This window comes from Ipomoea triloba, chromosome 9 (assembly GCF_003576645.1).
Source record: "Ipomoea triloba cultivar NCNSP0323 chromosome 9, ASM357664v1".
In the NCBI taxonomy this organism is placed as follows: Eukaryota; Viridiplantae; Streptophyta; class Magnoliopsida; order Solanales; family Convolvulaceae; genus Ipomoea; species Ipomoea triloba.
The window spans coordinates 27,214,537-27,240,080 of NC_044924.1; the positions used below are offsets into that span (position 1 = coordinate 27,214,537).

Here is a 25,544-nt window from a genome sequence, read left to right on the forward strand (position 1 = left end):
GCCCATGGTCGGGCAAAGCGATCAAGAGATCGGCAGCGCTGAAAAGCGGGATATATTCATCGCTAAGGAGCGGCATCGCTAAGGAGCGGCATCGCTAAGGAGCGGCATCGCTAAGAAGCGGCATCGCTGAGCATCGCTAAGGAGCGGCATCGCTAAGAAGCGGCATCGCTGAGAAGCGGGAAATATTCATCGTGCCGATGGTGGCAATGCCGACCTAATCGGGCTTATAACACCGGCGGTGGTAATGCCGACCTAACCGGGCTCAGTTGCCTACATCGTAGGGCTTATGCCGAGATATGGTCTCGGGCTCATAGTGCCGATGGTGGCCATGCCGACCTAATCGGGTTTAGTACACGACTAATATATATACAAAGAAAAGCAAACGAGGGTGATTCTTCCTCGTTGGTGCAAATAGTGTAGTTTTTTCCGACTTTTCGGTCGTAGCGTTTTTTTCCGACCGCCGTCGTAATAGATCGGTTCGAGAACCGAGCGGGCACCTTACTCCCGTAGTTTTTTCCGACTTTTCGGTCGTAACGTTTTTTCCGACCGCCGTCGTAATGGTTCGAGGACCGAGCGGGCACCTTACTCCCGTAGTTTTTTCCGACTTTTCGGTCGTAGCGTTTTTTTTTCGACCGCCGTCGTAATAGATCGGTTCGAGGACCGAGCGGGCACCTTACTCCCGTAGTTTTTTCCGACTTTTCGGTCGTAACGTTTTTTCCAACCGCCGTCGTAATGGTTCGAGGACCGAGCGGGCACCTTACTCCCGTAGTTTTTTCCGACTTTTCGGTCGTAAACGGGCACCTTGCTCCCGCAGTGGGCACCTTGCTCCCACAAAGATCGGTCCGAGGACCATAAACGGGCACCTTACTCCCACAAAGATCGGTCCGAGGACCATAAACGGGCACCTTACTCCCGCAAAGATCGGTCCGAGGACCATAAACGGGCACCTTACTCCCGCAGTGGGCACCTTACTCCCACAAAGATCGGTCCGAGGACCATAAACGGGCACCTTACTCCCGCAGTGGGCACCTTACTCCCACAAAGATCGGTCCGAGGACCATAAACGGGCACCTTACTCCCGCAGTGGGCACCTTACTCCCACAAAGATCGGTCCGAGGACCATAAACGGGCACCTTGCTCCCGTTGCGTTTTTTTTCGACCGCCGTCGTAATTTATTATACCGAGATCTGACCTCGGGATTACAATGCCGGTGGTGGACGGGCCGACCTGACCGGACTTAGAGTGCCGGTGGTGGAAAATACCAACCTGACCGGGCTTATTACATTTAAACTTTGCTATTACAATTTTCTAAGTAATAGCCTATAGCTTATACAAACTACAGTTTGCTAATACATTTTACAATTTAAAAATTACTACTGTAATTTACAAATTTAAAATTCCAATAGTAAATTTACAATTAATTCTGCCTCTATCCCGCAAGAATCCCACGATCAAGGAAACAACTTGCTGAGGTCGAGATAAACTTCTCAGTCTTGAGAGCCGATCACGGGAAGCTCGCTGGCTTTCGTACCACTGTTGGAAACATCACGAACTAATCGCAATACATGGTGCCCGGGAAATTCCCGATCTGTGGGAGATCTTGGACCAGAGGATTCAACACCATATCAGCTCGGGAGACCACCGTAGAGTCCAGGGAATAATTTCTCTGCTTTGAAATGCATTTGATCGATTAACCAACTCGGGACTCCAATCTACATAAGAAACTATCGACCACCATGCATGCTCGGCTTCAGGTAATCTCGCACAATCACCGTGCAAACCACCAGTGATCAGACCAACTGAGAAGATATTTGAGCTTTGCTGTATTCTGACCCCTTACTGGGAAAGCTCGATCAAGGTAATCTCGGGCAATCATGAAGCTGAGTGTCGATCAGATTATATTATTACATGAACATCAAAGCACCCACTAAAAACGGTTGGTAACCCATCCAGCTACTTGAATGTGATACCCAGACCAGCTGATTTGTTGCATTACTGCCGGTTCGATCCCAAACAAGAAAACACGTTCAGAGGCGGTTCTGAAGAGGCCGGTCAACAGGATGAAGCTGCCACCTTTACCATCCACGTGCTCCGATCGTCTTACTGGGATGGTTTCCGTTTAAAGATGGTCGTAATTCTGGTTGTTATCGCCCTTTTTGGTCGGTGAAAACCAGATGGATAGAAGCGGGTGGCCGTTTTACTAGATACGTAGGAAACCCGATCAACAACTGTTGATATAAAACTTACGAAACACAATTCGTGGCATTTGGTCGATGCGACCGAAGCTGCGCGTAATGCTCGGAGAGGATGGCTGCTGCCCAGAGCTTTGGTTGTTGGTTCCGTCCAGGCAGAATCCTTCAGAGATGGGATACTAATGCATTCTAATCAACCTTTGAGTGCTCGGTGACCGCTGGAAAATTCTTGATCGGTCGTAAGAGGTTTTTAACCGGTGGATTGAGCGTGAGGTCCGACCATATGCGCAGATCGTAACTGATTAAATTTTTCTTCGTGGTAGCCAGTTAACCATTCGCTCAAGAAGATGGTCGGTTAAAGCAGAGCTTCAGGATTCCAGACCACCTGATCGGGAATTCCATATTCTCGGTCGTAGGGTCCTCTACCATGATCGGAGCCGAGCTCAGGTGGACAAAGGAGCCTTGAGGTGCTCTTTGAACGCACCGGATTCAACATTTCAACACTTGCAAATCAGAGTCCAACTCAATCTGTAAAACAGAGATCGGGCTGTTGAGGTACTCATATGCTCGAGAACAGTGAAGATCTTAATTTCGGTCACCAGCTCGGCAATGGTTCTGGAGCTCTAACAGCTTTTCCCCGCTCAATAGTAGTTTTTAATTCCACCTCGACCATGCCACCCCCATTTATAACGATGGGATCCCATGCAAGAAATATGAAGGCTTTTGCTCGGTGAAGCGGTGACAGAATATTCTCATGCCTTTACGATTGACCGGGAATTCTCTACATTGAAGTGTTTTAAATGCCATCAGTTCATGAATCCATTCAACTCTGCCAGAAACCATTAGATGCTGCTTCCCGAGCTTGTGGTCGGGAAGTTGACCGGCGAAGGAATGTATCTGATACTCCGTTCCCATGCTCAAAGGAAGCAGGAAACCGATCATGAAGCTGGTTGGCTGGCAAGATGAGGTTGTCGTTGTACTGCTAGCACAATGATATGTTTATGTAAATGTAACCCGGCCCCATGTAAATGTGACTCAAGCGCACAAAGTTAAGGTCGGAGTTGGAGCACCCGAGGAAATTGTTTCCCGACCTAAGATCATCCGATCTCTCATTCCCGTACAGCAGAGTGACTACAAGATTTATTCAAGGAAAACGAGCAGTTCATTTCTAGGAAGGCGCCAATCACCGGTTCACTCGTGGTCGGAAGCCCGGAGCTCGTCAACCTATTTCTTTGGATGCTGAATCGGGAAACCAACTTAGAGTCCAGGGATCAACTTTGCATTGAGGAAAACGCAAGACCCCGATCGGCTGTCCATCATCTCGGGAGGTCAGGGGAATGCATTTGACCGCTTGAATTAACGTCATGCTGCGGTTGTCCTCGGAGAGTACGTGACCGGAGTTGATTTCTTGCCACTTTCTTGTGTTTCTTACTCCACCAATCAAAATGCATGCATAATTTATTTACTATTTTCTTTGGTTTCACTTTCCACCACTATCTTAATTTTCGCATGTCACCGCCATTCACCACCAATCCTGTCGCATGCAAAATAAAATCTCAATTTCTAATTTCTTTTGCCTTTTAGGATGTCACCGCCACTCACCACCAACCAGCCCCCAAGATTATGCTTGCTATCCCTCTTCCCTCTGTTGCACCGTCCACACCCACCACTTGCGAGAAAGCTCCGCAGAACGCGTGACTTTGTGAGTTCATGGTGTGTGGTCAAGTCGCTGAAGCTGGAGAATACACGCGAGCAAACAGCACTCCTCGGAGGACGGTGTTCTAAGCTTTGAGGCGAAATGCTAGACAGCAATATCATTCTTCTCTATACGCCATAGGGAAAAGAGAGGGGAGGAGGAGCCAGAAGCTCCAGACTTGGAATTTCACCGGGAAGTAGAGGTTAGGGTCGGCGCTCCATGGCGGGTGTAGCATTTCTGATGGCGAAGACGAGATACGATGATGGTGATGATGATGTGATCATCCAGGCCAGGTACAGTATATTAACATATGCATATATCGTGGACATTGAAGTGGATGGTTGCACACATGCATTTTCCTCCATGGTGACCCGTTGCTTCTAGAATCAATATAATGCTAACCCATACACTTCTTGGTGTTTAATGGCGGACAAATGTAGAAGCATATGGAAGAGAATTGTGATTTCCGATAATTCAACTATCTTTACCCACCTTTTGCTTTTCTTGAAAATGCGGAACCCTCCGAGGGCAGACATGGCAGGCACGGAATTTGGAGCTGCTATTAGAGGAGAAAATCAACTATTGAGTTACAAGTTGATGAAGCGTCGGCTCAGGGCATTGCAGCAGAGATCGAAAACTAGCATATGTTACACCAGCAAAATTCTCTTCCAGCCGCAAATTCTTTGATTTTCCATGATTAGAGGATCACAACTTCCTGTCGCGATCCCCACGGACGGCGCCATTGATAATGTTAAAATGCCTTCAATCTACTGGGGTGCATAAGAGTATATGTAAAGTAGAAAGTAGATGGAGAATTTAACCCAAAGAAGTAATTTTATTCACTGTGTTCTTCCATAGCTCTAGAGAGAAGGGAGAGGATTACTTCCAGGGTGTTCCCCTTTAGAGAGAGAGAGTCAAGAGGCCAAAAGTCCCTTAACTGAAGGGTTTAGGTCCCTTTTTATAGGCTCCTTTATACCGACATACGTACGAAGTATTTACGGTTGTATACCCGGGGTATATTCCCTATCATGTACCTAATTGCAATTTTAAAAGGTTTGAGGGCCTAATTGATTTTTTCAGGTAAAGTTCGATGTCCAATTTGATACATTTTATGCTAAAAAAGTAACATTCACATTTACCTGGTATTACAGGTCACTAACAGGTAATTACGCCTTGATGAACTAAATTGACATGTTTATGTATCTAATTGCAACTTCAAAAACTTTAAGGGCCTAATTGATTTTTCAGGTAAAGTTCGATAGCCTATTTGACACATTTTATGCTAAAAAAGTGACATTTATATTTACCTGTTATTACAGGTTACAAACAGGTAATTATGCTTTGATTAAATAAATTGGCATGTTTATGTACCGAATTGCAACTTTAAATAGTTTGATAGCCTAATTGATGCCTATTTGACACATTTTATGCAAAAAAAAAAAGTGACATTTAAATTTACTTGGTATTACATGTCACTAACAGGTAATTATGCCTTACAAACTAAATTGACATGTTTATGTACCTAATTGCAACTTTAAAAGATTTGAGGGCCTAATTGATTTTTCAGATAAAGTTCGATGGTCTATTTGACACATTTTATGCAAAAAAGTGACATTTAAATTTACCTGGTATTACAGGTCACTAACAGGTAATTACGCCTTGTTGAACTAAATTAATATGTTTATGTACCTAATTGCGACTTTAAAAAGGTTGAGGGCCTAATTGATTTTTCAGGTACAGTTTAATGGCTTATTGCACACATTTTATGCACAAAAAGTGACATTTGCATTTACCTGTTATTACAGGTCACTAACAGGTAATTATGCCTTGATGAACTAAATTGGAATGTTTATGTACCAAATTGCAACTCTAAATTGTTTGAGAGCCTAATTGATACCTATTTGACACATTTTATGCAAAAAAAGTGACATTTAAATTTATCTGGTACTACAGGTCACTAATAGATAATTATGCCTTATAAACTAAATTGATATGTTTATGTACCCAATTGCAAATGTAAAAGGTTTGAGTGCCTAATTGATTTTTCAGATAAAGTTCGATGGTCTATTTGACACAATTTATGCAAAAAAAAGTGACATTTACATTTACCAGGTATTACAGGTCACTAATAGGTAATTATGCCTTGATGAACTAAATTGACATGTTTATGTATCTAATTTCAACTTTAAAAAGTTTGAGGGCCTAATTGATTTTTTTAGGTAAAGTTCGATGTCCTATTTGACACATTTTATGCTAAAAAAGTAACATTAACATTTACCTGTTATTACAGGTCACTAACAGGTAATTACGCCTTGATGAACTAAACTGACATGTTTATGTATCTAATTGCAACTTTAAAAACTTTTGGGGCCTAATTGATTTTTCAGGTAAAGTTCGATGGCCTATTTGACACATTTTATGCTAAAAAGTGACATTTGTATTTACCTGTTATTACAGGTAATTGTGCTTTGATCAAATAAACTGGCATGTTTATGTACCGAATTGCAACATTAAATAGTTTGAGAGCCTAATTGATGCCTATTTGACACATTTTATGCAAAAAAAAAAAGTGACATTTAAATTTACCTGGTATTACAGGTTACTAACAGGTAATTACACCTTATAAACTAAATTGACATGTTTATGTACCTAATTGCAACTTTAAAAGGTTTGAGTGCCTAATTGATTTTTCAGATAAAGTTCGAAGATCTATTTGACACATTTTATGCAAAAAAAGTGACATTTAAATTTTCCTGTTATTACAGGTCACAAAAAGATAATTACGCCATGATTAACTAAATTGATATGTTTATGTACCTAATTGCTACTTTAAAATGTTACACAGGGCCTAATTGATTTTTCAGGTACAGTTTGATGGCTTATTACACACATTTTATGCTAACAAAGTGACATTTACATTTACATGTTATTACAGGTCATTAACAGGTAATTATTCCTTGATGAACTAAATTGGAATGTTTATGTACCAAATTGCAACTCCATATTGTTTGAGAGTCTAATTGATACCTATTTTACACATTTTATGCATAAAAAAGTGATATTTAAATTTACCTGGTATTACAGATCACTAACAGGTAATTATGCCTTATAAACTAAATTGACATGTTTATGTACCTAATTGCAATTTTAAAAGGTTTGAGTGCCTAATTGATTTTTCAGATAAAGTTCGATGGTCTACTTGACACATTTTATGCAAAAAAAAAAAGGGACATTTAAATTTACCTGGTATTACAGGGTACTAACAGGTAATTATGCCTTATAACTAAATTGACATGTTTATGTACCTAATTGGAATTTTAAAAGGTTTGAGTGCCTAATTGATTTTTCAGATAAAGTTCGATGGTCTACTTGACACATTTTATGCAAAAAAAAAAAGGGACATTTAAATTTACCTGGTATTACAGGGTACTAACAGGTAATTATGCCTTATAAACTAAATTGACATGTTTATGTACCTAATTGCAATTTTAAAAGGTTTGAGTGCCTAATTGATTTTTCAGATAAAGTTCGATGGTCTACTTGACAAAATTTATGCAAAAAAAGTGACATTTACATTTACCTGGTAGTATAGGTCACTAACAGGTAATTATGCTTTTATAAACGAAATTGACATGTTTATGTACCTAATTGCAACTTTAAAAGGTTTGAGAGCTTAATTGATTTTTCAGATAAAGTTTTATGGTCTATTTGACACATTTTATGCAAAAAAAGTGTTATTTAAATTTACCTGGTATTACAGGCCACTAATAGATAATTACGCCTTGATGAACTAAATTGATATGTTTATGTATCTAATTGCGTTTTTAAAAAGTTTGAGGGCCTAATTGATTTTTCAGGTACAGTTTGATGGCTTATTACACACATTTTATGCTAAAAAGTGACATTTACATTTACCTGTTATTACAGGTTACTAACAGGTAATTAATGCATTGATGAACTAAATTGGAATGTTTATGTACCAAATTGCAACTTTAAATTGTTTGAGAGCCTGATGGATACCTACTTGACAAATTTTATGCAAAAAAAAGTGACATTTAAACTTATCTGGTATTACAGGTCACTAACAGGTAATTATGCCTTATAAACTAAATTGACATGTTTATGTACCTAATTGCAATTTTAAAAGTGATGGTTTCCCGATCTTCAGGTGATCGGCCGGCGGGCCAACACTACCAGAAAATTACTAGAATAATGAGTATATTTGATATAGACTCTCAAGTTGCTTCCTTTTTTTCTCCCCTTTTAAAGGGTCCCGTATAGCTATATATCTCACGCACTTGGTCGGTTACACACTTAATCTCCTAATCAATGATACAAATAATAGCTCATAAAAGACATTAAATGCTCATAATGATAGCCGTTCTCTCATAATTGTCCGTTGGTTCTCTCAATCCTTTGCCTTCACCGAGTGTCTTTAAGAGTCTATCGAAGGCCAGCCGACTGCCTTATACACTCAGTCGGCCAAATCCTCTTCCGACTGACTGCCAAGGAGTCGGGGCGAACCTTGCATGTCTTGGGGTATTGACGCCTTATGGGCTTTCTTCTCCTACCGACCGACCTTAGAAGGAGTTGCAGCGAGCCTTACATATCTAGGACATCAATGTTCCATTAGCTTTCTTTTCTTGCCGACCGGCTCCTCTACCCAGTCGTCTTTATATACCATCATCTAGTCCCTCACTTTCCTTGGTTTAAGGAACCAAAGCCTAGGAAAGTACACCTCCTGACAAAGTGGATCCGTATCTCTGTCATATCTTTTCTCCTGTCAACTCTAATTAAAATCCCTGATTTTACTCGATTACCAAGAGATTTTCACCGAATCTATGTGTTAGAACCTTCCTTATTCTGACAGCCGTCCTTTTTGATCTTTATCCCTTTTGCCCTCGTTTCTTTAACTCATTCCCTTCTACTATAAATATCTTCCCCTTTTCGAAAGGGCTCACCCTCCTTTGCTGATCATAATGAAGAAAAGAGACGCCGCTGACCCTCCTTCACGACGTTCCCTACGCTTGGCCGAGCAGGCCCGGCAAGAAATGCTCCGCCAACGCAAAATTGCGCACGGCGGGCAAGAAGTGGGGGATACCCATGAAGACCCTCTTCTCATTCCTTCCGATGAGGAGAAGGAGTTGGCAGCCCCACCACCTCCTGAAGCTGAAGTGGGCTCTCCACTTAACCCCAACTACGATTCTGACTACTTGGAATTCTTAACGGAGTTTTTGGCTGATGATTCCTTAGGGAATACCCCACCAGCTTCCCCAGCGACTCCGGACACAGTCTTCCCAGTTACTCCTTCAGCTGCTTTGGAGGTTGATCCGCCGTCTCCTTCTTCTCAGACGCCATCCGTGATTTCTGCCGATTCCCCTACTGCCTCAGCTTGACCTCCCACCAACCAGAAATCTCTATGCAGCCATAATCGTAGATATGCTAGGCCCTATAGGGCTATTTTGTATTTCTCGGCTAAACTTTAATGAATAAATGGCTCTCTCGCGCATAACGTTACTCTTTTCTGTCTTTCTTTCGTGCTCTTCTCCAGGAGGCACAATTGTCCGAGCACTGACTCCTTCCTTTGAGTAATTATCACAACCACTTTATGACCTCTTCTCACACTCCCTTTTCAGGGAGGCACGGTTGACCGAGTGCCGACTCCATTTTCAAGACTCCGGCCTAACCAAAACACCAACCTTATGACTTTTCCTCACACTCCCTTTTCAGGGAGGCACGGTTGACCGAGTGCCGACTCCATTTTCAAGACTCCGGCCTAACCAAAACACCAACCTTATGACTTCTTTCTCACACTCCCTTTTCAGGGAGGCACGGTTGACCGAGTGCTGACTCCATTTTCAGGACTCCAGCCTAACCAACACACCAACCTTATGACTTCTTTCTCACACTCCCTTTTCAAGGAGGCATGGTTGACCGAGTGCCGACTCCATTTTCAGGACTCCGGCCTAACCAAAACACCAACCTTATGACTTCTTTCTCACACTCCCTTTTCAGGGAGGCACGGTTGACCGAGTGCCGACTCCATTTTCAGGACTCTGGCCTAACCAAAACACCAACCTTATGACTTCTTTCTCACACTCCCTTTTTAGGGAGGCACGGTTGACCGAGTGCCGACTCTATTTTCAGGACTCCGGCCTAACCAAAACACCAACCTTATGACTTCTTCTCACACTCCATTTTCAGGGAGGCACGGTTGACCGAGTGCCGACTCCATTTTCAGGACTCCGGTCCAACCTTTGAAATCCCATTATTAAATTACGGATTATTTGAACGTTGCCAACGTTTACACTTCGCGCCGATTGTGATTCTCGAAAGAAGTAACTTCCCGCGTACGTTTCACGTCTCTTCGGTGTCAGGTCATAAAATCTCGCCCTCCACGTGTCACCATCTCCTTTTATCACCCTTGCCTATAAATACCGAGATTCACCGTCCTCCTTTACTTTTTACTTTTTCACTGTTTTACTTTCTTCCCCAAGCAAAAGGCGTTATCGGATCTCCGGCGCGACTTCGATTTTCCGCTCAACTCTCCGACCAATTTCTGGCGACCTGCAAATTAGACCTCCACCCCATCGTCCCCTCTCTTGAACTCTCTTTCTTTGCCTCCGAGTCTGCCAGGTAGGTTTCTTTGTATTTGCTTTCCATTATGTTTTCTATTCCCCGCCGCACTGGGGTTACGATAAACCCCAACGCTTCGACCTCATTGAGCGCACAGGGCGCCTCTTCTTCTGCTGCTCTAAACCCAGAGCCCATTCAGACCATGGCGGCCTTACCCACTGACCTCCAAAGGCCTTCAGGCCAATTAGAGGACATCGGCCGTCCTGCGGGCCTTCATTCAAAAATTTCGGCCCGTGAACTAGAAGAGGCCCAAGATTTATTGGGCCCAGCGGCAGAGATTTACGCCCCTCGTGAACTTCATGTGTCTGAACCCCCTCCGGGTGGATATGTCGGGGTGCACCTCCAGTCTATTCGTCACGGGTTCCGAGTCCCCATGAGTCCGTTTGCTTCTCTCTTTTTTCGCTTCTTTGCTTTATCTCCTGGTCAGCTTGTTCCGAACTCCCACTGCCTCCTCACTTGCTTCCAAACAATTTGCATTAAACTTGAGATTGATCCAACGATCAATCTATTCCTACAACTCTACCTGGTCAATAGAGTCGGGTCTAACTCGCCGGGCTATGTCCAGATTTCAAAGCGAAGCGATTGTAAAATTTTTGACGGACTGGTCGACTCTCTCAAAGGGTGGAAACCCCTTTTCTTATTTGTATGACCATCCTCCTCTTATCCGGCCTTGACTTCCCCTTGACCTGGAACTCCTCTTTCTTCAAATGCCTCAAAAAACCTCCTCCCGACCAAAAAATGACCGATGGAATGAAAGTTTTGAAAGACTTGGGCGAGCTTCAAGTCAGCGTATGGTCGAGCCTAAAGGCCCTTAAGGCGGCCAGACTTCTTCCTGCCTGGGCAGCCCTTCCAGGTGATGAGTTATTCCTTTTTAAGATTCTTTCTTTATAGCTTACCTTTTTAGTACACCGCTTTGTAGATCCCGAGGAGGAGGAAGAAGCAGAGGAAGAAGGTGAAGAAGCAGGTGACGAAACCCTTTCCGGCGACTCTCACACCCCCTCTCTCACATCCGAAATGTCTAGCTGCCATGCTGCATTGAAGGAACGCTCTCGGAGCCGCGCTGCCGCCTCCAACCCGATTGTTGTTCACGACTCCCCCACTCGTTTCACGGAGCCACCACGCGGTCGCCAGGCTCGTCGGGCCATACCTCCTCCTGCCTCCACTTCTGGCTTAAAACACCTAGCCGAACCCTCTCTGTCAACCCCATCAGCCAAAAGGGTGGCTGTCGGTCTTGAGATTGATGCCGACGATGGCATCGTTCAAGGTGCTTTCCCAGTGCATGACTGGCTGGATAAAGTTATCCTTCCCAAGGACGCAGCTCACTACGAGGGTCATCCTTCCGAGAAGGTTTTTGAAGGCGCCTCCCGTTACTTGTATCGGGTAAGCTATATTTATGTCAAGTGTTCGCATAGATTTCATATGGAACTCATCATTTCTCTCTTTTTTCCTTATCACTCGGTAGGCTATGGCTGTCCAGTCTGAAATGTGGAAGAGAATGAGCCCACTTCTGGCGGATGCGGAGCTAGTGCCGACCCTGAGGGCCGACCTTCACAAACGGGAGAAAGAGCTGGACGATTCGGCACTCCGGGTAGGTCAATTGGAGTCGGAGCTTGAGGCGGAGAAGAAGAAGAGTGCTGAGGCTGCGGATTTAGCCGTGGCCACTTATAAGTCTTCTCGAGCCTTTGAAGAGGATGTGCTGGCCAACGTTCGCTCAAGGTTAAGACTGCTGGCCATGGAGTGGTTAAGTTCTGATGAAGGCTGAGCCTATCTGACGGATCTGGGAGAGGAGGACTATCACATGGGGTCCTTGGACATGCAATGTGACATCTACCCGGTTCTTTTAGAGAGGGATCCGACCTTCGACCCAGAAAAATGGGGCTTTCCAGCACAGTTAGCCGAGCTTCCTTCTCGCATTCCTGCTACCCCCGCACATCAACAGGGGGCCGGAGAAACCGACAGGGTCACTCCGGAGAACTCAAGTGGCGGGCAAATTCCAATGGATTCCTCATATCTGAATTCTGCTGCCAATTTGACTGCTCTGGCAGGAATGGATCGCAACCCTGTGCCTTCAATGCTCAACATATCGGAGGAGGAGGAGCCGGCGGAAGTTGGCTTAGTACAACGCTCTCGCCTTCAAGGAAGCACCAACGACCCTCTCCCTATTGGCTCAACGGAGGGGGAGACAGCTGGTGGTAACTCGGGGGCTTAAAAAATATTCGCTGCGCTTTGTTTTATTTGAACTTTTGTAGAGAGGCCTTTTTTGACTGCCTTAGGCCTTTTATGTTTTGCTCAAACAATTGCCTTTCTTTTTTATCTGCTCGTTTGGGCTTTACTTTGTCTTTCTTTGCTTCTTACTTTCACCCGGCAATTCGCGGGCCCTGGCTGTACGCCAAGTCCCTCAGTTGAGGACTCGTCCGATAGGTTTTCTCAACCTTCTTAAAGGCTAACGACCGCCAAACTCATATATTCCGAGTCCCTCAGTCGAGGACTCTTCCGACAGGTTTTCTCAACCTTCTTAAAGGCTATCGACCGCCAAACTCATATATTCCGAGTCCCTCAGTCGAGGACTCTTCCGACAGGTTTTCTCAACCTTCTTAAAGGCTAACGACCGCCAAACTCATACATTTCTGGCTGGTTTTCTCAACCTTATTTTACTCATAAGGATCCGAGGATCGAAATGAGACTTAGGTTATCTCAACCTAACTCGCTCAAAGGCAGACAGATTGCCAGACTCATAAGGATCCGAGGATCGAAATGAGACTTAGGTTATCTTAACCTAACTCACTCAAAGGCAGACAGACTGCCAAACTCATAAGGATCCGAAGATCGAAATGAGACTTAGGTTATCTCAACCTAACTCACTCAAAGGCAGACAGACTGCCAGACTCATAAGGATCCGAGGATCGAAATGAGACTTAGGTTATCTCAACCTAACTCACTCAAAGGCAGACAGATTGCCAGACTCATAAGGATCCGAGGATCGAAATGAGACTTAGGTTATCTCAACCTAACTCGCTCAAAGGCAGGCAGACTGCCAGACTCATAAGGATCCGAGGATCGAAATGAGACCAGACTGCCAGACTCATAAGGATCCGAGGATCGAAATGAGACTTAGGTTATCTCAACCTAACTCACTCAGGATCGAAATGAGACTTAGGTTATCTCAACCTAACTCACTCAAAGGCAGACAGACTGCCAGACTCATAAGAATCCGAGGATCGAAATGAGACTTAGGTTATCTCAACCTAACTCACTCAAAGGCAGGCAGACTGCTAGACTCATATGTTCCCTCCAAACAAGATGTCGTAAAAAAAAGTGATCACTCTATTAAAATTCATGACTTTCATTACAATTTTTTAAAAGCCTAACCTTCTACTGAAAGAATTTCTTCAGGTGCACCGCATTCCATTTTCTTTCCACAGCCTGCCTTTCCGGGGTCTCCAAACGGTATGTTCCCGGGCGAATGACTTCTCTGATTCGGTAGGGACCTTCCCATTTGATTGCAAATTTCCCCCCTTGATTAGGTTGACTGGCGTCCCAGTCTCTTAAGACCAGATCTCCTTCTTGAAACTTCTTCTCCTTTACTCTTTTGTCATAATAGCGTTTGACCGACTGCTGATATTCGGCCATTCGTCCATACGCCGCGTCCCTCCTTTCCTCAAGGAAGTTCTTCTCTATTTGCAGATTTTCTTCATTCTCATCGTCGTTATATTGTAACACCCAAAGGGTTGGAGTGGTAATCTTGGCAGGTACCTTAGCCTCGAAGCCATAAGTAAGGGAGAATGGAGTTTCCCCGGTTGCCTCGAAGCCATAAGTAAGGGAGAATGGAGTTTCCCCGGTTGCCTCGAAGCCATAAGTAAGGGAGAATGGAGTTTCCCCGGTTGCTCTCCGAGGAGTCGTTCGATACGCCCATAGGACTCGATCCAACTCATCAACCCATGTTCCTCCCAGGTCATTTAACTTTCTTCGGATTCCATCCACAATGGTTCGATTGACATTCTCGACTTGACCATTGGCCTGGGGGTAAGCTACTGAGACCCTGGTGTGTCGTATTCCATACTGTTGGGAAAAGTCGCTGAAGGGACGTCAATCAAACTGTCTTCCATTGTCACTAACTAGGTGCTCTGGGAGCCCGAATCGACAAATGACCTTCCTCCAAAGGAACTTGCGACATTGAAACTCAGTGATAGTTGCCAAGGGCTCAGCTTCTACCCATTTGGTGAAATAATCCACAGCCACCACACAAAATCGCAGCCGTCCAGGTGCCTGAGGCAACGGCCCAACGATATCGATCCCCCATTTGGCAAAGGGAATAGCTACTGTAATCGGAGTATAAAAAGAGGCCGGCTGAGTGTCCTTCTTGGCGAAGGACTGACATATCGCACATCTAGCGACTTGGTTGATACAGTCCTTGACCATAGTGGGTCAATAATATCCTTGTAACACTATCTTGCGGGCTAGTGTATGGGCCCCTTGATGAGCTGAACAAATTCCTCGATGCGCCTCCTCCATAACTTGGTTTTCCTCAGAAGGGAACAAACACCTTAGCAAAGGTCCCCCGAAAGACTTCTTGTACATGTGACCGTCTATCAACACATACGCAGGGGATCGTCTCTGGATTTTCGCTGCTTCGGCCGGATCGTCAGGGAGGTCCCCCTTTTCCTTATACCTACGAATTTCCTCCATCCAGAATACTTCTGGATGTTCCTCAGGGTCCAGTTCCTCAGTGATACACACGTCTTTCGGAACGACTTTTGGTTTTAGGCTGGGTAGCGAGACTCGTTCATTCTGACTGATTCTGATGAGATGATTCGGTATTCCTCCTAAGGCCATTTTGGACAGAATATCGGCCTCGGTGTTCTCGGCGCGGGGCACGTGCTCTAACTCATAAGCTTCGAATTCATCCAGAAGTCCCTTAGTGACTTTTTTATATCGCCCGAGTCTTTCATTCTTCGCCTCACATGTTCCAGTTACTTGTCCGACCACTAAGCGGGAGTCGGTCTTTATCCGGATCTTTTGAACTTTAAGGGCCTTGGCCATCCGCAATCCTCCGATCATGGCCTCATACTCAGCTTCATTATTCGAGGCTTTGAACTCGTACGTCAATGAATAGTATAAACGGAAACCTTCAGGAGTCGTCAACATGATTCCACCCCCACAATGATGTTGACTGGCGGCTCCATCGGCATGCATTTCCCACCAATCCCCTTCCTCAGGGGCCTTGGCGTTGGGTTCCGGGCTCTGAGCGGTGCATTCTACTATAAAATCGGCCAAGGCTTGGCCTTTCACCAAGGGGCGAGGGTGATACTCAATCCCATATTGGGTGAGCTCTACGGCCCACTTTACCAAACGCCCCGAAGAGTTGGGGTTTCGCAGAACACCTACCAGAGGCTGATCGGTTAAGACTCGGATGGGATGAGCCTGGAGGTACGGTACCAGCTTCCGGGCTGTGATCACTAGAGCGTACACCACCTTTTCCAAGGAGGTATAGCGAATCCTTGAGGCCTTTAAGGCTCGACTGACATAATAGACCGGATGCTGTACTCGCTCCTCTTCTCGGATTAACACAGAACTAATCGCCTTTTAGGAGGCAGCTAGATAGAGGAATAACACTTCCCCTTCCTTCGGAGTAGATAGTAGCGGCGGAGTCTGTAAGTAATCTTTTAACTCATCAAACGACTTCTGGCATTCTTCTGTCCAGCGAAACCCTTCCCTCTTCTTCATAGCTTCGAAAAAAGGTAGGGCCCGGTTTGCTGATTTAGACAGGAACCTGTTTAAGGTTGCGAGTCGCCCCGTTAACCTTTGTAGTTCTTTCAAGGTCCCGAGAGGCTGCATATCAAGTATAGCCTTCACCTTTTCAGGGTTAGGCTCGATTCCTTTCCGGGTGACCATATAACCAAGGAACTTTCCTCCTCGTACCGCAAAGGCGCACTTCTTTTGGTTTAATCGCAGATTGTATTTTTCCATTATGGCAAAGGTAGCCGCCAAATCTCTCGCGTGCGTTCCTTCATCTTTGCTTTTCACAAGCATGTCATCCACATAGGCTGCCATGGACTTTCCTAGCAGATCTCTGAACAATCGTCCTATCATTCGGGTATAGGTGGCCCCGGCATTTTTTAGACCAAAAGGCATAACCCGATAGCAGTATACCCCATCTGGGGTGATAAAGGCCGTCTTCTCTTCGTCAGCGGGGTGCATGGAGATTTGATGATAGCCTTGGAAGGCATCCATGAAACTCAATAAATCACAGCCAACCGTCTCGTCCACCAACTGATCGATCCTTGGTAAAGGGAAAGGATCTTTAGGGCAAGCTTGATTAAGATCTGTGTAATCCACGCACATTCGCCAAGCGAGAGGCTTCGGCACAAGCACTACGTTGGCGAGCCAGTTCGGGTATTTTACCTCACGGATATGCTGTGCAGCCATCAAGGTTTCCACCTCCTTCTTAACAAACTCTTGTCGATCCGCCGAGAGGTATCTTTTCTTCTGAATTACGGGTTTGTGATTAGGGTTGACGGCCAGTCGGTGGCAAATGACCGACCGGTCAACTCCCGGCATATCTTCATGGCCCCAGGCAAATACTTTCTGATATTTTTGCAATTCTTGGATAATTTCATGTTTGACTTTCTCAGCCAAACCCACTTCGATCTTTACCCGTCTCTCAGGGCGCGAAGGGTCAATCTCAATTTCCTCTAGTTCTACCGCCGGCTCAGGTCGATGAAGACTCTTTAACTGTTCCTCCCGACTAGTGATAGCATGAATCCTCAGGTCATTTTTCCCAATCTCTCGACAGGACTGTAAATAACAATCCCGAGCTGCCTTCTGGTTGCACCGAGCGACTCCGATCCCATTGGGAGTCCGGAATTTCAGACAAAGATACTCTAGGGAGATGAGAGCACCCAAATCTTCTAATCCAGGTCGCCCTAGAATCATATTATGGGATCAGGATAGGTTGACTACCACAAATTCCATGTTTATGCTTCGAAGGTTGGGAAAGGTCCCGATTTCGACCGGCAGACGTATGGATCCCTCTGACTCAATCGAGTCCCCGGTAAAATCGGCCAGAGGTGTTTTCACAGGTTTTAGCTTGTTACGTTGTAACCCCAATCTCTCAAACACCTCTAGATACAAGATGTTCACGCTACTCCCTATGTCCACTAGGACTCTTCGGACTACCGTGCCATGGACGTCCATGTCCACTAGGACTCTTCGGACTACCGTGCCATGGACGTCCATGGCAATAACGACTCTTCGGACTACCGTGCCATGGACGTCCATGGCAATAACCAAAGCATGGACTACCGTGCCATGGACGTCCATGGCAATAACCAAAGCATCCACTACCGTGCCATGGACGTCCATGGCAATAACCAAAGCATCCCGATGGGGGTGTTGGCTTCGGGGTAGGTCCTCATCGGTAAACAAAATGGGTTCTCCACATACCTTTTTTAGACTATCATCCCGACCGTAGATGGTCCCCACATATAGTTGTCGAGCCCAAGCTTTCCGAGAACTAGATGAATCCTCTCCTTCCGGTCCTCCTACTATCATGTTGATAACAGGTTTGTGCTTCCAATTAGTCTCCTCTTCCTCAAAGGCGGGTTGTTTTCCTCGATCGGAGCGCGAATCTATTTTGTCCGAGCGCGGATGCCGCCTCCATTGATTAGGTGGAGGTGGGGTTCCCTTCTGTATCATGGCCTCTATTTCTTTGCGCAGGTAAAAACATTCCTCCGTGGTATGTGTAGTCGATCGGTGATATCGATAGTATTTCAACAGGACCCCTCCCGAAGGTAAGATCTCGGGCTGATCTCCAGGTTTCAGAGGCGTTGGGGGAGGCAAGGTATCTTTTACCTCATGCACGGGTTGGGCCATGGTAAGGCGAGGGGGCGGAGCCCCCACCCTCTCAGCTCCTCGTCGAACCTTAGTGCGACCAGGGCGCTAAGGTTCCGCACGACTCCTAGAGTCAGGTCATGATCGCTTAGCGCTGGATCCGGCAGCTTCTCGCTGCCGTTTTTGTCTCACAGCCTCTTCCGTGTCTGCCTGACGACTGGCTCTTTGGATAGCCTCCACATATGTCTTTGGGCGATCATTGTGAAGATCAATAAACAATTTTCCCGCTCGGAGCAACTCCATGAGAAAGGTGATAGCCACTTGCTCGTCTAACCCCTCGATAGTTTGTACCTCTTTTTGCCAGCGAGCCAGATACGTCTTCAAAGCTTCTCCCTCATCATGACTGATTCCGCTCAAGTCGGTAAGATTGCGTTGCGGCTTGATGTTTACGGCGTAATGAGTAAGGAATCGGTCGGCTAAATCATTGAAGCACTGAATGGAACGGCTTGGCAGTGCCAAAAACCATTTTTGGGCTAGCCCCTTGAGAGTAGGGAGAAAAGCCTTGCACATAAGTGGCTCTTCCACCCCTAAGACTTGCATTTTGGCCTGATAACTAACCAGATGTTCTCGGGGATCCCCCGTCCCATCGAAAGTAGCATGTTCCGGGATTTTTAGGTCCGCGGGAGCCCGAGGTCCGCGGGAGCCCGATAGTCCATAATTTCATCCACGAAGGGCGAGGAGGTTAATAGATTCTCAGCGGAAGGCCTCACCTTGCCTTCAAATTGATCCTGTAGGTTTTGTAGCCTTCGCTCGAAGCCTTCCATTTGACTTCGGCGGTACTTAGGTTCCGCGGGGGATTCTGCGCTACTTTCCGATATAGCAGCCTGCACCCTCCGCCAAGCCGGCGCGGCTCGACGTTCTTGGCGATTACCGTTCGGTCGATCCGAGTTTCCGCGCTGTGGGTTTCATAACAGATTTCCCTGGGGGTCACTTAAACGATCCATAACGGACGGGGCTACCTCCCGACGCCTGCCGTCTTCTCGACGGGGGGCCAGGTGATCCTCCCTGTGACGCCCTTCTTGCTTAGTAACTTGAGGGTTCGCGGTCCCTTCTCCCGTTGGTTGAACGGGATCGGTCTGATTGTTTGTGCCGAAGTTCTCAAGCCTTCGTCTTTTAACCTCATTGATGACTTGAACTACAATTTGTTCTAACTCCCCGGGTGGAGGTCGGTTACTTATCGTACCTTGACGGGATTCCCCGGTGTACCGGGAAGTCTGCCGGCTCAAACGCCCCCTCAAGTGTTGGCCGTTTTGTCGTCCCAGTTGTTCTCTTAAATCGGCTCCGCCAGAGGGTGCTCCATTGGGATGCCCTGATAGTTGTTCTCTTAAGTCTTGACTGTTAGGTCGAGCTAGTTGTTCTCACAAATCGCGGCCATTAGACTGGCCCAACTGCTCTCGTAAGTCGTTGGAAGGAGGTCGTCCCCCCGCACTGATTGCCTTACTTGCCTCTCTCATTGCTTCACCGGAGATGTGGCACTTTTATTCGATCCCATGGACGACGCCAGTGATGGTTTCCTGATCTTCAGGCGATCGGCCGGCGGGCCAACACTACCGGAAAATTACAAGAATAATGAGTATATTTGATATAGACTCTCAAGTTGCTTCCTTTTTTTCTCCCCTCTCAAAGGGTCCCGTATAGCTATATATCTCACGCACCTGGTCGGTTACACACTTAATCTCCTAATCAATGATACAAATAATAGCTCATAAAAGACATTAAATGCTCATAATGATAGTCGTTCTCTCATAATTGTCCGTTGGTTCTCTCAATCCTTCGCCTTCACCGAGTGTCCATAAGAATCTATCGAAGGCCAGCCGACTGCCTTATACACTCAGTCGACCAAATCCTCTTCCGACTGACCGCCAAGGAGTCGGAGCGAACCTTGCATGTCTTGGGGTATTGACGCCTTATGGGCTTTCTTCTCCTACCGACCGACCTTAGAAGGAGTTGCAGCGAGCCTTACATATATAGGACATCAATGTTCCATTAGCTTTCTTTTCCTGCCGACCGGCTCCTCTACCCAGTCGCCTTTATATACCATCAAAAAGGTTTGAGGGACTAATTGATTTTTTCTGGTAAAGTTCGATGTCCTATTTGACACATTTTATGCTAAAAAAGTAACATTTACATTTACTTGGTATTATAGGTCACTAACAGGTAATTACGCCTTGATGAACTAAATTGACATGTTTATGTACCTAATTGCGTCTTTAAAAAGTTTGAGGGCCTAATTGATTTTTCAGGTACGGTTTGATGGCTTATTACACACATTTTATGCTAGAAAAGTGACATTTACATTTACCTGTTATTACAGGTCACTAACAGGTAATTATGCCTTGATAAACTAAATTGGAATGTTTATGTACCAAATTGCAACTTTAAATTGTTTGAGAGCCTAATTGATACCTACTTGACAAATTTTATGCAAAAAAGTGACATTTAAATTTACCTGGTATTACAGGTTACTAACAGGTAATTATGCCTTATAAACTAAATTGACATGTTTATGTACCTAATTGCAACTTTAAAAGGTTTGAGGGTCTAATTGATTTTTCAGATAAAGTTTGATGGTCTATTTGACACATTTTATGCAAAAAAAAAAGTGTTATTTAAATTTACTTGGTATTACAGGTCACTAACAGGTAATTACACCCTAATGAACTAAATTGACATGTTTATGTATCTAATTGCAACTTTAAAAATTTTAAGGGCCTAATTGATTTTTCAGGTAAAGTTCGATGGCCTATTTGACACATTTTATGCTAAAAAAGTGACATTTATATTTACTTGTTATTACAGGTTACTAATAGATAATTATGCTTTGATTAAATAAATTGGCATATTTCTGTACCGAATTGCATCTTTAAATAGTTTGAGAGCCTAATTGGTGCCTATTTGACACATTTTATGCAAAAAAAAAATGACATTTAAATTTACCTGGTATTACAGGTCACTAACAGGTAATTATACCTTATAAACTAAATTGACACGTTTATGTACGTAATTGCAACTTTAAAAGGTTTGAGGGCCTAATTGATTTTTCAGATAAAGTTTGATGGTCTATTTGACACAGTTTATGCAAAAAAAAGTGTTATTTAAATTTACCTGGTATTACAGGTCACTAACAGATAATTACGCCTTGATGAACTAAATTAATATGTTTATGTACCTAATTGCGTCTTTAAAAAGTTTGAGGGCCTAATTGATTTTTCAGGTACAGTTTGATGGCTTATTACACACATTTTATGCTAAAATAGTGACATTTACATTTACCTGTTGGTCCCGATAGGGTTGGGAAAAGTCTAGAGGGGGTAGGGTGAATAGACTTTTCTAACTTTTCAAAAATATTATAACACTTCAATAGAAAGAATCCAAGTGAATAAATTCAACTTGAATTGCGCAGCGGATAAATAAACGGTAATGTGCTATAACCAAAGTTACGTAAAAATGAAGAGCTTCACAACATGCAACACGTTAGAAACGTTAGATATAACTCAAATAAAGAGTGTATAAAGTTTGGCTCGCATGCGGACGTGGGAACTATCAAACCCAGATCAAACAGTCTATGCAGAGAATAGTTGGGTTCGTAGCATAACAACAAATATAACTTTCACAGGATGAGGTTGAGTATGCAAATATGTCTTGCATGCAAAAAGGTATGATGTCACGTGAACCTAGGATATCTAGGATAATAAATGTGACAAAGTGTAGTGCAGTGCATGCAATGCTCAGATGGATAAATATGCAAGCAAATATATGAGCAGATAAAGTAAATGACATAGGGATTTATAGTGGTTCGGAGGTGATGTAATCCTCTGACATAGGGATTTATAGTGGTTCGGAGGTGATGTAATCCTCCTACTCCACTTTGTTGGTCCCAAGGGGATGGGGTACAAGTCTAGAGGGGGGGGGGTGAATAGACTTGTATAAGATTTTGCAAATCTTTTCAACCTCTCGTGTGTATTGAACTTAGGATGTTTAGGTTCGATACCTCACAAGGTGAAGACAAAGTTTTATGCGCAGCGGAAATGTTATCCCCTTTTAGTTAGCACGAGTTTGAGTTAGTTCGAGAAGTGCGTTTATATGCAGTGCAATCGAGAGGTTAGCGAGAGATAAAAACAGTAAGTAAATGCAAGAGAGATTTTTAAGTGGTTCGGCCAACCCGCCTACGTCCACTCTTCTTCCAGAAACTCCCTGGAAGGATTGCACTAAAAACTTCCCTTATTTAGTACAATGTCGAGCGCTTGAGCTTTGATCACGAAGCCCGCCTCAAGCCTCAGGTTTTTCGCCCCGCTTCTTGTTACTCCACCTCTCGAGCACTTGACCTTTGATCACCAAGCCCGCGTCAAGTCTCAGGATCTTCACAAGACAGCTCCCAGGTTACTCCGCCTCTCCAAGGTCTTTCTCCCCGCTTCCAGCTACTCCACCTCTCGAGCACTTGACCTTTGATCACCAAGCCCGCGTCAAGCCTCAGGTTTCTTTCACTCGGACAGCTGCCAGGTTACTCCACCTCTCTTGCTTAATCCAAAGCAAGGTGTTTTTGGTTGTCACAGTTGAATGTAACAGACTCCAATCTGACCACAAGCTATCGTTGAATCAACTTCGATGTAGAGCGGCTTTGGTCACCTTCTGGATGTATAACAGTTTAAGCTTTGTAACTCTCTTGAAACACTAAGATGTGTTTTTTCGCTATTTTGAATATCAGGATGATATTCCAAGTTAACCACTTGCACTTTGAACGTTTTAGACAGACACTTCTTAAGAATTTCGAACCCCTTTCCTCCTTTGTGTGTCTTTACGTCCTTATATATGAGAGTAGCGGAATAATTCCGTTGGAGGGAAAATTATTCCGTTTGAAATTTGTCTCCCATGCTGATCATGGGTCTTGCATATTTTTAGCATATTTCATGGAGTGGTGATCTTGTAACTTGAACCTCTTTGTCTTGTAGTGAATGTTCCATAGTTCACTTTTCTTGAGTCCATGCTCCACTTTCGTCTTTTGGTAAAAGTTACTCTTTTTATATTCCCATTATTCCTTGTTTGTAGGGAATCAGACCACTTCAGCATTGGTGCACCTTTTGACCGTTTGTGGTGGAAATCTGACGTGTCATCCATTTCCGCCCATTTTGAAATCTTCACGTTCGGCACCTCTTCATTATTCCATCTCCATGATATTCTTCTTCTCCAGACTTTAAGTATGACCGTCATTCAGCTTTGTTGGAGAATTGTTAGTGTATCGAGACCAAGGTTGATATCTTGATCGCTTAATGTCTCGAACTCAAATATCGAGAGGTCTATCTCTCGAACTCTGTTTATGTCTCGAACTGGATAACTGTATCGAGAGGTCCTACCTCTCGAACTCTGCTTATGTCTCGAGACTTAGTTGATGTCTCGAACTCAAATATCGAGAGGTCTATCTCTCGAACTCTGTTTATGTCTCGAACTGGATAACTGTATCGAGAGGTCCTACCTCTCGAACTCTGCTTATGTCTCGAAACTTAGTTGATGTTTCGCAGACCCTTATTCCTCCAGTGTTGTCCCATGCTTTCTTCTGATCTGTCTATATGATTACAACACACGAGACTTCTAAGATGTTCAAACAAATTTCCCTCAAGCTTAAATATTTTCCGAGTTGAGCTCAAAGTTACCCGGTTGTATTTTCGCTCTTGGTTTACTTGTCGAACTTACAGCGTTTTTGCCTATGCATCGAGACTTGGGGATTTCTACTTAACAGTTGGTATCATCAAAACCTATTACATGATGTTCCTAACAATTTCCCCCTTTTTGATGATGCCAACACTTATACTTACTCTATATGGCTGATTTGATAGAAAGAATTAACAAGGATTTTATTTTTCAGCGCATATGGTAAGTTTGACAACATACTCTACTAAACTATGAATAACATAACTCACGCAACACCCCCAGCAAAAGATATATATGATTATAATAAGGGAATGTTTACAAAGTAGTGTTTAGTAGACAGGATTGAAAGAAATAAGACCAAGAACAACATAAATATCAATACATTGAGATGAGATGGAGTTTGGACCACGAGAGCTTACTTCTTGTTGGCTTTCCTTTTCTTGTTAATGGCTTCTCGTGTCTTGATGGGGTCTTTCGGATTTACCAGGCTTAAGTATTCATCTGTGACATCTAGATGCCTGTAGTTCCTGTAGGCTTCCCCCACGAACTCACCGTCAATTACTCCATCTTTCCACCAGGCAATGCATTCTTCTGGAGACATATTGCTGTGTGTAGATATCCCAGTGATTTTCAGAAGCTTGAATATCTCCAGAGTCAGAATTTGTTCAGTGTCTTCTCTGTTCCCAAACTTAAAGCTTGTCATGAGAAGATCTATCTTCCTTTCTTCTTCTGACTGTCGTTCTTGTCTTTTTCTTCTTCTTTCTCTGTCCTCTTCTCTCCTTCTCTCCATTTCCAGTGTACGCTGGACCCTTAGGTTTTCTGCCTGTTTAGCATCCTCCACTGCTTTGCTCATGATTCTTGGTATTTTTGGAGGTGGTCCAGCTGGTTCACTTGCTGCCCTTTTCTTGCCCGTGGTATCCCCCTTCTTCTTCTCTTTATTTTCCCCCTTGTTGGCATCATCAGCACGGGAGATGAGGGTGGACATACCTTCGAAGATTGCTTGAAGTTGGGCAGGGACTTGGTTCGACAGGTCATCTAGTATGGCCTTCATCACATCCTGTCGAAGTTCACTGGAACATTGGAAGGCTCGAAGCTCTGCTCGCATCTCGGCTAATTCAGCCCTCGCACTTGCAGCCTCTGCTCGAGCTACAGCGGCTTCATCAGTGGCTTTCCGTGCTGCATCCTCAGCCCATATCGCCTGTTCGAGAAGTTCGGCATGACGGCCTTGGGATTCACTTGTGCCATCAGCAGGCATTGCAGCATTGCGGACCACAGCGAGTATTCTTTCGAGCTGAGCCATCTTCTGAGATTGATCAGCCATGAATTGACGCACTTCGCCAATGAAGACTTCTTCGGCCTGTTGATCATAGTCAGAAGTAGGAGTTGAGGATCGAGATGTACCTTTCGTTGGAGGGGACTTGGGTGCTTCCAGATTTCCACCCATGACTTGCAATTGCGAGTCCACCTCTCGATTTAACGTCTGA

The 25,544-nt window shown here is 44.5% G+C and overlaps 1 protein-coding gene across 1 annotated transcript; it reads right to left on the reverse strand.

The window, feature by feature from the left end:
* Nucleotides 1-18,492: 18,492 nt before the first annotated feature.
* Nucleotides 18,493-18,954, reverse strand: LOC116029847. Its single transcript, XM_031271886.1, has one exon. The coding sequence runs from the start codon at nt 18,952-18,954 to the stop codon at nt 18,493-18,495; it is 462 nt and encodes a 153-aa protein (XP_031127746.1).
* Nucleotides 18,955-25,544: the final 6,590 nt, after the last annotated feature.